The 15,068-nt window shown below is 38.3% G+C and overlaps 1 protein-coding gene across 4 annotated transcripts in view; it reads right to left on the bottom strand.

The window, feature by feature from the left end:
- The window catches only part of PCDH11X (protocadherin 11 X-linked), a 461,528-nt gene that overhangs the window by 242,302 nt on the left and 204,158 nt on the right, over positions 1 to 15,068 (bottom strand). For all 4 annotated transcript variants that reach the window (XM_065077865.1, XM_021295015.2, XM_021295031.2 and 1 more), the window contains one exon: positions 6,805 to 6,876. In XM_065077865.1, the coding sequence (XP_064933937.1) occupies positions 6,805 to 6,876 (72 nt within the window). The remainder of the gene's footprint in view (positions 1 to 6,804; positions 6,877 to 15,068) is intronic.

The raw sequence follows: 15,068 nt of genomic DNA, 5'->3' as shown, positions 1-15,068 counted from the left end.
GAGAACAGTAGGTTAGCTCAGATCGAGAGTTTTTAATCACAGAACCATGATGCGGCTGGAAAAGAGACAGATAAAATTAAATGAAATGGAATTTTTCTCTGCCTTTGTAATGGTGTCCCCTGCTGAAATCAATAGTAAATTCAGTGCTCACAACTTGGATATCCTGATTTTTTTTTCCTTATTTTCTCTCAGTGACTTTTCAGCTAGATCACCTACTAACCTGCAATGCTCACATGCTATGGCAAAACTTGATCTTGAAAAAATAGGCAATTTTATATGTATATACAGCCTGTCAAATGTAACAAAAACTTATGAGATTAATAAAAAGAGAGTTCTTCCAGTTGGCTAGGTTATCTCAGCAATCCTGCTCTACTGCAGAATAAGTCTTTATTTAATTATCATTAAGTTTTTATTTGCAAACATCCTGCAATTAAACTTCACTTTTATAATTTCCAGTTGAATACTCCCAGTGGCCTAATACAGGCTGATATACTGTTTATATATGGCATCTTGGTTTTCTTCTATTCCGTATTAACTGGAACAATCCAGGAACACAATCGCTAGGCAGGAAATGGTTAATGCCCATTTCCACTTAATAAATTGCCTTTCCATTAAGTTACCTTCCAGAACTGTACCCTGATTTCTGGAAACATTATTCTTCTGGAATGTCAGGAATACCTTAAAGGTTATAACATAGAGAGCTAAAATGAAATAGTGTTGCTATCTGTGAGAAGACAGGTTTGTACCTTTTGGCAGCCAGGTACTGCACTAGCTGCTCCTGGCAAGATTAAATGTTTATGAAGGTATCCACTGTAATTATTTTCAAAGTGTAAAAATTACTGTATTTTTCTCTTAAGTTTCATAATAAAGTACTATTTCATTCAGGCTTGCACTCAAATCAGACCAAAACAACTACCTGCTTCCAGTCAGCTTTTAGTTCATGAGATCTACATTTTAAGAGACAAAAATGCAGTTTCTAAGATTGGAATGTTCGAAATCAGTTCAGATATTTCTGCAGGCAATTCTGATTGCATTTAGAATCCCCACACCCTCTACTCAGATCTGGATTTTTATTTCTTAAAATTTACCAAGGCTTTTGCGCTAGAACTCAGGATTACAACTCGAGTTCCATTAAATACGAATATAATTGAGGAATATGTAAAGTTATTAAGACATCAAATAAAATGGGAATGTTTTGAGCATACATATTCTAAATACAAAAGATAAACAGGATGTAACTAGACTGAGGTGACTGGTTTGTGTCTAAGCTAAAGACACTGAATCAGAAATAAAGCTTCACTTTCATTCCGACTTCCACTGATTTTGAATCCTAAAGGCTGAAGCTGTGAGCCAAGTAAACAGAGCACACCAGGACTTCATGAAAAATAATTCAGCTCCCATGAACTGTGGAACAAAATATGCACAGAATTATTATTAGTTGCTTCTCTTCAAATATTTAACCACAGTTGTTAATATTTCTTCCTAATCTAAAACATTCTCTTTATAATTTAAAAAAGGAAACTACTTTATATTTTACAGTTTTTAGAGCAAGAGAAAAGCACAAGCCATATTGCAATATATCTTGCTGGTCACTAAAACCGAGGTCACAACTAAGTAGCTTAAATCATATGTCTCAGAAGCATAGTAATGAATTTGGCTGAATCATATTTATTATTGGCAGCTCTTCAGCTACATGCAGGGGTGAACTTGCTCCATCCTTTCCCAGCAGGGCAGGTGAATTGCCAGCTCACCTAAGGACAAACCTCAGTCAGAGGGGGCTTGCAGGCTTTTCTCTCCAGAAGTTTCGTTCTTGTATACTGAAGGAGAAAGCACGGCTACAGATTAGGGTAAAAAACTGATGAAAAGAACAAAAAGTACTGCACATGTTCTGCCTGCAGTTGCTGGGCATTTAGAAGCAAAGAGAATTACATGACTTGATTTACTTTACAAAAACTGATTAGTAAAACCCCCTGTGGATTTCTTAACTATACTGTGGAGGGATATAAGATTAGTGTAGCAATTCCCATCATCAAACGTATTTACTGTTAAAATATTGGATTAGTGATGTTGTTATCCACTGTTCCAACATTATAAAGTGATTTTTTAAAACTGAGCAGAAAAATACTACACTCTATCATTTGTAATTAGATTTCAGTCTTGGTGTTTTTGCCTTTCCACAAAAAGTAATTCTGCTTAAAAAAAAAAAGGAACTGTGCTTCACACACAAAGAGAAAACAAAACTAGAGACACGAAAGAGGAAACAAGTTATTTTCCTCTCCTGCTTTTGAGAAAGAAATGGTTGCACTTGCCCTGTATCTTATTGCTCCTGCTTGTCATGCTCACTGCTGGGGCAGCGCAGCCCTGTTACACCAGGTGGTAATAAAGCCATGTTGGTGCTGGATGTTGCTTCTTTGTAAGACACACAAGTGTGCACTACCTGAGCCTGCCAAATCTCAATCCTTGGATATTTAAACCTTACAGAGTACTTTTAGGAGATATAAGCCTTCAGGGTCATCACTGTCTGGGTTTCCAGTGGCACGGTAAAGAGTGAAGGACAAAAAGCATGATGAAAAGGGAGAAAATAATGTGTTCATTAAAGTAATTATGCTACATTTGGACCTGGAAAATTCATGCAACTGTACCCTGGCTTTACAGCCATATCTTAAGTAAGAGCACCTGGGGCTATTACAATTAATAAACAAACAAAAAGCTACAGCACTAATAACACCAGCTTCTCACGTTTTACCGTGTCAAACACCTCTAGGAATCACTTATAAGCAGCATTTCACAGAGACACAAAACAGATAGTGATGGAAGAGTCACAAGAAATAGAAACAGTTTTAATTTGAAAATACAATGCAACTGCAGAGTGGAGTTCTGCTGTATCTGCCATGCTATTTGGCCTTGCTATTTGCCACTACTGTAGTTTTAAGCTACATAATTTCAACCATTGTTCTTTTCCTTATTTTGGCAAATCCTTATTCTCTCTTTCTTGATTTATCCTCCTAGTAATTTGAAAGACCAAAGCCATTTTTTTTCCACATCAGAATCATTGTAATCAATATTATTTTATGCTGTTACCACAAAAAAAAAAAATAAATCAGATTTTCAAATACTGTCAGCAACTTCAAAAATTTAAACAATTACAGATTAGTTTGATTTTAAATTATCGTATTTCTAACTGACTATAAAAGTAGAGGCTATGAACACGTAATCTAAACTGCAGTAGCTCTAAACAGCCTTGACAGGGTTTATCAGCTAAACATTTAATCAGGCAAAGCAGCAAAAAAAACATAACCACAGAAATACGTGGTATTTAGCATTTAAATAAAGCTTGTAAACCAATGACATGTCTATTTGGGCAACTACTACCACACGAGTTCCTTATCTGCAAAGGTCTTGTCCTGAATTTATCAGAATGAGTCTCTCATACTTTATTTTCCAGGCAGGAACATCAGTTTCCATTCATTGAGTTTGCAGAAAAAGATACAGTAAATTTCAAGTTAAAAGGCATGGCCATGAAAAATAATTCCCATATTGGCAATGTCATATTGCTCTAGGAACTTATTAAATCAGAGCCAAACAAAAAACAAATCCACAAACCAAAACACCAACAACACTAAAAACCCACAACCAACCAACGAACCAACCTCAAGGACAACCAAGCTACAGAATAAGAAATGAGCCTGACACAGTACTAGAGTTCTTTATTTTTGTGTGTGTGTGTAATTGTACAGCTCAGTTTCAAAATTTTCAGCTACCTGCCTGTTTCTAAGATGAAACCTGGAACAAATAAGGCAACCGAGAGCCACGACAGAAGAGGAGCCATAAAACCTTCCCTCCCCCTGCACAAAAAGCAGCGTTTCTTGTTTCTTTCCCCCAAACTATATTCTCTCTGTGAAACTGCCCGACCGCTAATAGGTACCAGCTTTTCACCTCCCAGTGTGAGGGGCCAGATGTGGTACTTTCTGCTTCACTAACTGCTTGGCCCCGCACACTGAAACTGGGCTCTCGGCTATTTCATTCTCTCTGTTGGTAAAACGCATCCCACAGCAGTTCTCCACACTGAATGGCAGTAAGGAGCCTAGGAAAATGTAATAATTTTTTACTGTTATTATTAAATAGACAAAAGTAGTGACTCCCTCCCTTTAGTGGGGAGGTGGGGATTAAAATTTTTTCACGTAAACAACATGTTTTTGTAAACAGGAGTTGGTTTTACTCATGGTTCATTCTAGTGGCTTTTAAATATATTCCTCCTCCTTTCAGAGTTGGGAACCATTTGCTTTATGAGCATCATTTGGATCATTTGCCTGTTGCTCATAAAATAGACAAAGCTTTTATCCATGCCATGAATTTTTACTCACTTTATTCAAAATATCTAAGAAGGGATTTGCAGGGGCCAGAACTGCATCCATGAAAGAATTAACAACTAATTTAATTTTCTTCTACAATAATGGTTCCAGCAGTTTTTTATTTTGTTGATTACATTTCTTCTTACCATGAAGTAAAGAAAGCATATTGGTGTTAGCTTCTTTGTATGTGTTTTTTTTAAAAAAGCAGATATTTCTTTTTTTCAAAAATGAAAAGGAATGACAAAAACATTTCACATGCTTTAATCCGTGTAGTTACCAAATAAAGCAGTGGCAAATGCAGCTTTCAGAAGTGATCAGATAACACGGTGACAGTCTGCCTACTCGGGAAGAACAGCGGTTCCAAGCAGCACAGCCCCAGTGCAACAGAACGTGGCTTTGGCAACACTGCTGGCAGCAGCCACAGCAGCCACCCCTTGCAGAAGCTCAGTGCTGTCACCCATGTCCAGGCACCAGAGCTCCCCTAAACGGTGATCACGGCATCGAGCTGCTTCGACTCCTCCTCTCACAACTCCAGAGACAAAATTCTCTCTTCTGTGCCAACAAACGGAAACCTAGCCCTAACTCCAAGCTCTCTACCTGCCTGTTCTTCAGCACGAGCTGTGGGCAAGGCAGGAGGAGCCCTCCTCAATGTTACCACATTACTCAGCCCTCCCTCAATGATTCATTACCTGATTAGCAGGAACTGCTGGGACTAGGCACTTTCCTCCACAGTTTTGTTCCTGCACATAAGGAGTTACGATTAGTAACTACAGACCATAGCAAGCCTCTGTGGTCCTGCACACAAACATTACGGATTGCAGACACAGATCAATGCACGCTGAACCGTTGTGATTAGCAGCTGCCTGAATAGAGGCATTTGGAGGCTTGGCCATGCAGTACCTGGGAACAGCCCGGGCACACGCTGCACCTCGGAGCCTTTTCTTTAGTAAAGAAGGAAGATCCTGTTTGGAAAGTAACAGCTAAGGGATTTCCCTACAACACAAGGCTTGCATGTTTGCAGATAACCATCATCTTTCTGTGTGCAGAGGTCCACAAATATAAATGTCATATATCTGTGACTACAGTAAAGAATTTACCATTTAAGAGCTCCTATATTCCAGTCAGCTGTATAGCTTGTACCACAAAGGCTTGCACAGTTAGCATTGCAACTAATAAAAAATATGCACTCAAGCATGAAGAAGGGAAGCAGTAGCAACAGAGATGCAGGGTTTTCTTCATTTCTACTTCTAAATTCCTATGCTGTGTTTGTCACATGCTTTTGGAGTAAATGGGCCTCTAGAATGAGCCTAAGTTATAGGATTTCATATATGTATTTTGTAAAAACTAAAGACTAAATAGGAGACTATTTGTTTGGGCAGAGTGATTGCAGCCTGAAAATACGAGGCAGAGCCTACTTAGACTAGAGACAGACTGTAATTATGGATCAGGGGTTGCTACCTCTGCCTGGTGTTCTCCGTCTTTGCCAGGAAACTCTCAACTTGGGCATTAAGCTATAGATTCACTGCTGCCTTTAGCAACAGGTGAACCCTGCAAAGCAGAGGCTGCTGTTGCTGTCAGAACAAGGTACTATGCCATATGAATTACAGACATGGAAGCTGCTGAAGGAAAAACATCTCCACATCCATAGAAAGCAGCAGGTATCTTCCCCTGGGAATGTGAAGAAACAGCCTGATTTTCCAGGCTGGTCTTTCCAGCTCCCTACTTCATCCTACTACCCGGGTCCAGCACCTTGTCTCCTGCAGCCCCAATCCTGATCCTTGGAACAGCAACATCCATTTTCACCTACACTATGAATAGACTTTGGGCTTGCTTTCCCTCCCATTACCTCTGAAGCCACATATTGCAATGTGCAGTACAGTATGCTGTTACACAGGGAATAAATAGCAAAAGTGGCTCTGAATTCCTGCATGTAAGAAATTTATGATTAACTACACAACTGCAATGCCAAAATATGCAAACCATTTTGTGTTAAGGAAGTTAAATGCTTCTTTTTTTCTTTTTACATGATTAAATACTGCTTCATTTTTTTTTTGATAAATCCATACAACATAAAAGGTCCATCTTTCAAAATAACTAACTTCCACAAACTTCATTTCTAGCCAGGAGATGCTCGCCGTTTATTGACACACCATTCAGAAAGCAGTTTTGTTTTGTAAAGTTCTGCAAAGTTTTGCAAGCACATAAGGAGCACAAACAGAAGGCAAGATAACGCTGACACTCCTCCCCTAGAAAAAAGCTGAGACTTCAACGAAAAGGCCACTACCAATAATCTGGGCAGCCAAACACCAAAACAAATCATTTTGACATATGATGCCAAGAACCACAGAGCTACCTGTTGAAGCTTTTCTTAGATCCCCAGAATAATTTTATGAAGACTTAGAGAAACCACCTTAACAGAAAACACATTATCAGAAAAGTTGTTCCAGCCTACCTGTGGTTGAGTCCAAGGCTCCAAGGTTGTCTCTTTCAAAGGAGTTTGCGGCCTTCCCACTTCTTTTGTGTGCTTTTAAGAGAGAAAAGTATGCATCAGTTGTATGTTTGAGCACTCTTATCAGCATTCAACATTAATTTCCCTTAAGCGATAATAAACACGTACAAAATTAATCTAAAATCATATTAACATATCACAACTGCGTACATCTAGAGTAGACTGTAATCCTGACATTTTTGAAGCTAAATAAAGCAACTCTATGAAAATTAAGTTAACTTGCAAGGTATGAGAGCACACATCTTCATCTGTGTGCACAGATGAAAACCTCAGACAAAATATGAAAGTATCTGCCAACGGAGTAAGGTTCAGTGGCAGAATTTCAGAAAGAACTTGACTCTGGTTTGTCTCCTGTTTGCTCCCCAGGCTGTGCTATGTTCCATGGACACCTTGAAAAAGGACACAGAATGCAGTGAAACTAATTTAAAGAGGTGAATTAAAAGAAATATTATGGAAAACATTTTTAAATTCTTCATTATTTGAGCAGGGGGGCCATGTCTTTAGATGGCAGCCCTTGCATTTCCTCAGCGCTCTTTGGAGCTGGAGCCACAACACTGAGCAGTTAACGGCTTCTTGTCTTTCCAACTTTTCACTACCTTGACTACTTCAAAATCGACCACTACTATTAGTCTTCATAGAATTAGGCTTGCTGACCCTTCACGTTTTGGGGTTTGCTTTGGTTTTTTGTGTGTTTTGTTTGTTTGTGGTTTTGTTGTTGTTTATTTGGGTTTTATTGGGGGTTTGGTTTTGTTTGTTTGTTTTTTAATATTACCAAAACATCCTCCAAATACTTGTTAATATCTGTAATACCTCCGCTCTACTAATGAATACGAGCTCTGGGACTGAGCACTGAATAGGATGTTGGCTCCTTGTCATTTTCTCCATGTGAATTTCCCAGGGAAGGAACTTTTCACATTGCTGCTGAAATACCGACAAGTCTCTCTCTCATACTTTCTTTTCCTCTAAATTCTTTCTGTCATAGAATGGGAACAATGACCTCATCACACACAAAAAAAAAAAAAAAGGTTCCTTTGCTGAAATACACTATTTAAGTAGTGAAGTAGTGCCAGGATTTTCCTTTTCCTGAAATACATTTAACGCACCACCCTTTGGATAAGGCTTTTGACAATATGTAATATAAATAGCATCTTATCCAGGTCTCACATCAGAGCGATCTAAGCACCCATGGAGATTGCAAGGATTGTCAAAGAGAGGGAAGGAGAAGACATTGCATTTTCTGTCACATGCAGTAAAGTCTGGTCAGTTAAAAGGAAACTTTGTTTTTTTAAATGGGAATTTGTGGGCAGCTCCAGTTAGTGTGGAGCATTCACAGGACTCATTGCAAAAAAAAAACACAACAAACCAGCACCTTATTAAACGGCAATTTTGTTTTGGCCGGTTGGATTGCCTGTAATAAAGGATTACAGACAATCATTTTTACCATTTTTGTTATGTTGTATTTCGCGCTAGCAACGGAACATGATTCATTCTTGAAAAAGAACAATGAGTGCATTTCAAAAGAAGAAAGAAATAACCGCAGCTTTAGTGAATGCTAATCAGAGTTAAAATGAATGCATCTGGAAAAGGAAGGTTGTGTTTTTCACATGTTCAAAAGCAAATGTATTCTACCTTATAATCTTTCTTTAAATGTAATAATCAAACATCAAAGAGACCCAAACACATAATGAAAACTGTCAAACATATCAATTGTGGTGCCAAGATACCATAATAATTCCATATGGGATAACCTACCAGGAACTAACAATAGCAGTCACACTATTGCTTGAGAACTGGTTTTCCTTGGAATTCCACATCAGTTTTTTTATACAACATTTGTCCAGTCAGTTATATCTTAGAGCAGAGAGAAAAAGGGAAAAGCAAGCGTATGAGCATAGGAAGAAAAGGGATGCAAAAGTATCTTTAGGTGAGACAATGCTCAAAACCTATGAGCAACACTTGAAACCCAAGCTCTAGATTTTAGATACGATTGAATGAAGACTCAAACAGCTCTTAACGCTGAATTGCTTACAGACTAGCACCTTGTGTCCTTCATTTACTTCTTACTGTCTCCATTACCCAGCACCCAAAAAGACCCTTTTACCCTTCCAAAGGCAAGTGTTGGAAAATAGTGACGAAACACAAGAAGAGTAGTGAAAATGGAGCAGATTCTGGGGCAACTACTAGTCAGCCAGGAGCCTGCATCCTGAAATACATGGAAGAAAGGAAAAACAAAACAGAAAAAAGAGCGGGCACTACTTTCAGCCCCAGGGCACAAATTTCTAGCTTTCATTCTGTTTTTACAAAGCTGTTTCAGAGCTAAAAGGATTGAGCTCTAGAAATTAAAGGCCCTAACACACACCACAGACCTAGTTTGCCACGGAGGACCTAGAAATGTATTTCCGTTGCTGCTTTACAGTGTAATAAATAAATAAATAAATAAAATACACAAAGCATCATGTACGTGAGCTGTGACTGCACGTGAGATGTCTTAACACAAACCAGTATTTGTACCACTAACCAACAGCCCTTCTGCTGCAGCTTCCAACTCAGCAGGCTGCAAAACTGAAAGTGTGCGAATGCCTGTTCTGAGCTACCTGCTACTGCAGCAACTGTGCTTCCAGGGCACAAGCGCCCCACTTACCCCTCGCTGGGATACACACACATTCTTGATGGATTGCATAAGCAGCACTTATTCATAAGTTCTTTTTTTCTCTTTTTTAAACAAGAAGAATGTGGTAATGATAGACAAACCTCCCGAGAGCTTCTTTCTTCCAACACAAATAAAGAAGCTCTTACTAAAAGTGGGAAGTTTTTGGAAGCCTTTATCCCCCAGTTTTGCTTGGAGCATCTTCCTACAGCCTTCTGTAATTCCTCTAAAGAAACAATAGAATATGCCCACAGTCTTTTGTTTATGTTCCCTCTACTTCCTCAATTTGACATTTGAGTTTCACACATGGAAGAAAATTGTACTCATAATGAGATAAAGATGGAATGATTTCAACCTGGATATTACATTATGGTTTCAGCACTGCCATTAAAGCTCCCTTAGCTCTTGTACATGCACAGATTACAGTTTCTCTAGCAGGCAGGTTTGACTCGTGGAATAAATTAGGTTCTTCTCATGTTTGATGAACAACCTGTTACAGCCAACTACTGTTCCACAAGTGTGGGGCCCATCCAGACAACTGATTCACGTCCTACAATTCATCCAACACCTTCTTGAGATCACCCCCTCCACCTGAGTTTAGTGATACTCATTTTGCTCTATATCATTACCTGACACCCTGTGAGGAAACCACAGAAGTTCCTGCTGGCTGTGAAAGTTCCCGTTATCTCAGTAATCCCTTTTGCCCAGTGGGAAACACACTACTCCTGTCAACTGTTCCCCAAGGCCAGGCAATCCCATTTATCCACAGAAAGTTCAATTTTCAGGTAGTTTCAGTGAGACAGCATGAAAGAAGTTTCATTTGCTGAATCATCATACAGCCAGTCACATCAGTCTTCCACCTGACTACCTAGAAATTACCCTGATCAATTATGTTAGCAATCAATGAAGTCGAGCACAATGGCCAGGTAGTAAAAAGACTGTGCATGAAACAATTCGCTGATATTTGGAATTTTCTGTCTAGTTGTAATAGCAAAAGAAAGCTTTAATATTTAATCAAAGTTGTTATTAAATCTTTATTTTAAGAAAAGATGAACTTCATCATTAGTGTTTCCTCAGGTTTATTAGGAACAGTAAGTCAGCAAACATATAATTACTTATGGCAGCTTGACAGGTAAAATCCAGTCTTCCAAAATCTAACAGAGAAAATAAATTATAAAATATCTTTTAAAGGCTACGGAAGTCATCATTTCAAGTCAGACTTCATTTTTATCTTTAAGATGCCACACTGGTGGTCTCCACTCTGAAATATAAGGAGGAAATTTCTTGTGCACCTGAGATAGTTCAAACTAATCTTACAACAACTGCTTGTGCCAGGAGATCTCCCCTCTGCCAGCATCCTCCCCTGCACTGCTCGGCTCCCGGGGTCTGGACAGGTCAGGCTGATCCATAACGAGATGCTGCTAATTTGCCCAACCTATTTTCTCCAGCAGACTCAGCCCCTTTCTCTCTCTGCCCTGAGGTCCCAGTCCGGCTCGTTCTGTCTGGGATCCTGTCACACCAGTCCCCTGCACAGCTCAGGGAGGTGGACACTGGATCTGTTAGCTAGGTGTCACCTCATTTGCATTCCACTGCCCTATTGGCAGGGTGGGTTTTTTTTTACTTTTTTTCAAAGCAAATCTGGATTTTATTATAGTCAAAAAGGAAAGAAAAAGTTACAATATGACAATTTTGGTTTATGCATTTTGATTGCTGGAAAAGCCCTAAAATTATCTAGACAGATACTACCACCAATAATTCTAATGGTTATTGATTGCTGTGAGAGGCAAAAGCAGACTGAAATTCAAAGATAATATAAAGCATTTTTCTCTGGTGCCTTACAAAATTGCTATGGCAGCATTAAGATTGTTTGACTCAAAGTGTTCCACTCCTGCACTTCACAGGAAAGGAAAACAAAAAAGTGTGTTATGAAACTGTCTTTCAAGCTGAAATCCTGTATTGCTTGAAGTGAGATTTAGGAAACAAACAGCAAAAGATATCTTGTAAGTAGTGTATTAGCTATGTTACATTATCGAAGTTTAGTTGGGATTGCATATGTTTATTTGAGGCAACATTTGTCTTTTTTAGTTATGTTTAAATTACATAGCCAAAAGCTACATTTTAAAACAGGAGTTGCAGACTGTAGTGTTTTTCTGTCCCACATTATAATCAGGACATCGTGTATACTAATTTCACTGTCCAGGCAGAACATCTTCATTATCACACTGAGACAGAGAAACGCTGTAAGCCTGAGAAGGAGATTATCTCCATTAACAATGTCTCCTTGCCTGGAAGTTGATTCCAGCTAATTGGATTCCTGCAGTCCTCTCCTTCAGCCTCCTAAGACCCTTCACGTGAAAGGTGAACAGAAGGGTTAATATAAGTGAAAAAAGTATAATTTTATGTAACAGATTGGTAGAACAAATTATTTTCTTCTACATTTCCAGGCTTTATATAAATATGAAAATAAATCTGTATGACACAGAAGTATATGGACAGCTGAAGTCGAGATGTAAGGATTCATATGGGAGGGTTTTTGTTTTGTGTTTGAGAAACACGTTAGATCAGCCTTTTGCCAAAGCACAACAACACAATTTAGAACTCACAGATAAAAACCTCTTTGTGGAGTTATCATCGAGGAACCCACGGTCTAGAGCCCTGAAATGTGATTTAGGGACGACGGGAACAATTGGCTCTCCACACCAACCAACAACCTGGCATCACCGCTGACATGACCGCACCAGCTGACACTGTTTTGGCTGTAACAACTGCGGTTCCATTTCTGAAAGTATCAAAATGCCTTGTGATGTTACTATATATCCTCCCAGTGATTCCTTGGCCTCAAAAGCCACAATTTAACCCAGCAAGTCTCTAATGGTTCTGCCAACAGGCAGCTTTTATCTTGCAATTACCTCTTCAAAGATGCAATAAATCACCTAGTGCATATACAGCCAGACAGCAATTATAAGGGCATAATTTCCAGAGGTGCAGCACACCCGCAGCCTCCATCATTTACAGCTGTTATACTATTCCTGTGGAAAAATCAGCCTTTCACTTACTTATTTCCTTCTTTTGTTCCAATGTATCTATGAGTAAAGCGGGTGCCTGGCAGGAGACAGAGGAATGGAAGATAAAGGTGGGGTGGGGGTTGAATGACGACCGCATACTAGGAAAGCTCAGAGGTTTAACAAAGCCTGACATGAGATTTGCCAGATGGTTCTGTACCGGATTGTAAAACTTTAAACTAATCTTCATTTAAGAGTTTTAAGGGCTGTATCCCTCTTATAAAGCCTCTTGCTCTTTTGCCTGGTTGATTCTGGTAAATTATAGATCAGACTTTAGAAAACTGCTTCCATGAACAGCGGCTCCTTAAATCTCAGCTAAACTGAGCAAGAAGATTACATGTTATTATGATGTAGCACAGCAGGATTTTTGTACAGCAAACATAATGATGCAGAGAAGGATAAAACTATCATTCTGTGCAAGGAGGTCATCCACAGAAGAACAATGCTTTTTATACAGCCAGCAAATCCATACATACATGGTGCATCTTCACATGGCAATTTTTTTTCTCATAATGGTTCTGTAAAGAAACCCAAGAATAAGCAAAACCCAAATCTGTATTTCAGGATTCAATGATCAAACATCGTATGGGAAAGGAGATGTCCTTTGGGAGAAATTATTCCAAACACTACTAGAAAAAGTATCTGTTTCAAGGGCAATTTTAGGGTAAATGCATCCTGTTCGTTTTATGCAAGAAGAACGGATTTCCTCTGAAGCCCCAGTGAAATGACAGATACTGTATGTGGTATTAAAAATTAAAATGCTCACTAATCTTCCAAGTACATATATATATCTATACATATATACACACACACATATATATATTTTTTCTTTTAATTGTAAATTAAATACAGTTCACAGGGAAAAGCACAAAGTCAGTATAGGAAGGAGTAGAAATTCTTTCCACCCGCTGTCAGTATTTGTAATCTTACACAGTACCTTCACAGTTGAAATTACAGTAGAGGGAATTTAGAGGTTTCAGACACTAAATGATGACAAAGTTGAAGGGGGAACAATGGAGAATAAAACCAAGTGGGTGGTAACCAGCAACAGCAAATTTTCAAAAAGAGAATGATATCACCCACTTCTGAGACTTGATACAGTAATTTGATACTAAACTTGTGACCTAACAACTTCCTGAATAGGTGATACAAACATTTAAGTCTGTTCAGCTTTAAGTGAGCAGCCTACTGAATTTGCTCTAATTTTCTTTTTCTGTGCCAGATTTTGAATGCAATATAGTAATGTCAAATGACCTCCCCCTTCTCTCTCTTTTTAATTGAAACATTATTTCCTGCACATGAAAGCTTTTGACTTAAAAGCAATCAGGTGTGATATTCACAGCTCTGGTCTTTTCAAAATGTCATGCACAGGAATTATACGGATTTATCCTAAAGCTCTCTGTAAGAACATCAGCATTTTGAAATGCCTGAGAAAATGCCTATCTATAGGAATATGCTATTCCAGACTTCTTTGTTCAACTGATTTTATTATATTTAAGTAACAATCAGATGCTGTGTTTCACTTCTGTTTTATGTTATGCATCTTTGCTATCATACTTCAACAAGTTTCCCAAATTTCAGAAATCACAAAAATTTCTTAATCAATGCATAGTTAAATTCCTTTTAACAGCAAAAGTGTTCCCACAAATTCAGATCATGCTAAAGGAGCAAAATTACTTCAAATTTTTACAAACACAGAACTTTTTCTTAGTTCGTATATGTAAAAATCTTGGTGGTAATAGCTGATAAAATATGCTCACAGTACATGTTCTGACTTGAAAGTATTTACATATATAAAAGTAATGTGACATTATATGCTAAGGTATTCTTACATCAATTGAAAGGGGTAAAAAAAAGAAAGAACAAAATATCAAACAACTTGTTTTAGTTGCCTGAGATCTACTTAGCTTTTACAGAATGAATGTAAACGTACACCAATCCATTTTGTGACCCAGATATAAAGCATGATGTAAAAAATGTAATACATGGTAGCAAAACTACGATTTTTATATACCTGCATGTTTTCTCTGAAGCTGTTAAAATTCACATTTCTTGTTATATCCCTTCATAAAAATAGTTTCACTTTTTGTAGATTATTCAGGAAAAACAGCATAGCCTCTGCCAGTACCTACCTTGTCCAAATGGGGTTTTTTCTAGGGCTTGTCATCTTCTTTCTCTATGGTGTGACTAAGTTCTACTTGATAGAAATCCAGCTTCTTATAATGAGCATTTGCAATTTAAATTGCTCTTTCTCTGTGAACATTAAGTCTGAATTGGATAAAGGTGCTAAAAGCTAAAGCTTCCTAGCTTTTTTACTATACTAATCAAGCAAACTAAAATTCCATTATCGGAGTCGGCCAGGAGCAGCCTGGACCTGGCTGGTGGAGAAAGGCCTGAACAGGAATCTCACACGCCAATTATCACCAGGAGAGAATGGCTGACAAACCCCTAAACTTTAAGCTTTGAAGTGTGGCAGAACTAAGGAAAATGTGCCACCT

Source organism: Columba livia, chromosome 12, assembly GCF_036013475.1.
Source record: "Columba livia isolate bColLiv1 breed racing homer chromosome 12, bColLiv1.pat.W.v2, whole genome shotgun sequence".
Lineage (NCBI taxonomy): Eukaryota > Metazoa > Chordata > Aves > Columbiformes > Columbidae > Columba > Columba livia.
Note: the sequence above shows the minus strand (reverse complement) of the source record. Positions and strands in the feature narration are given on the sequence as shown.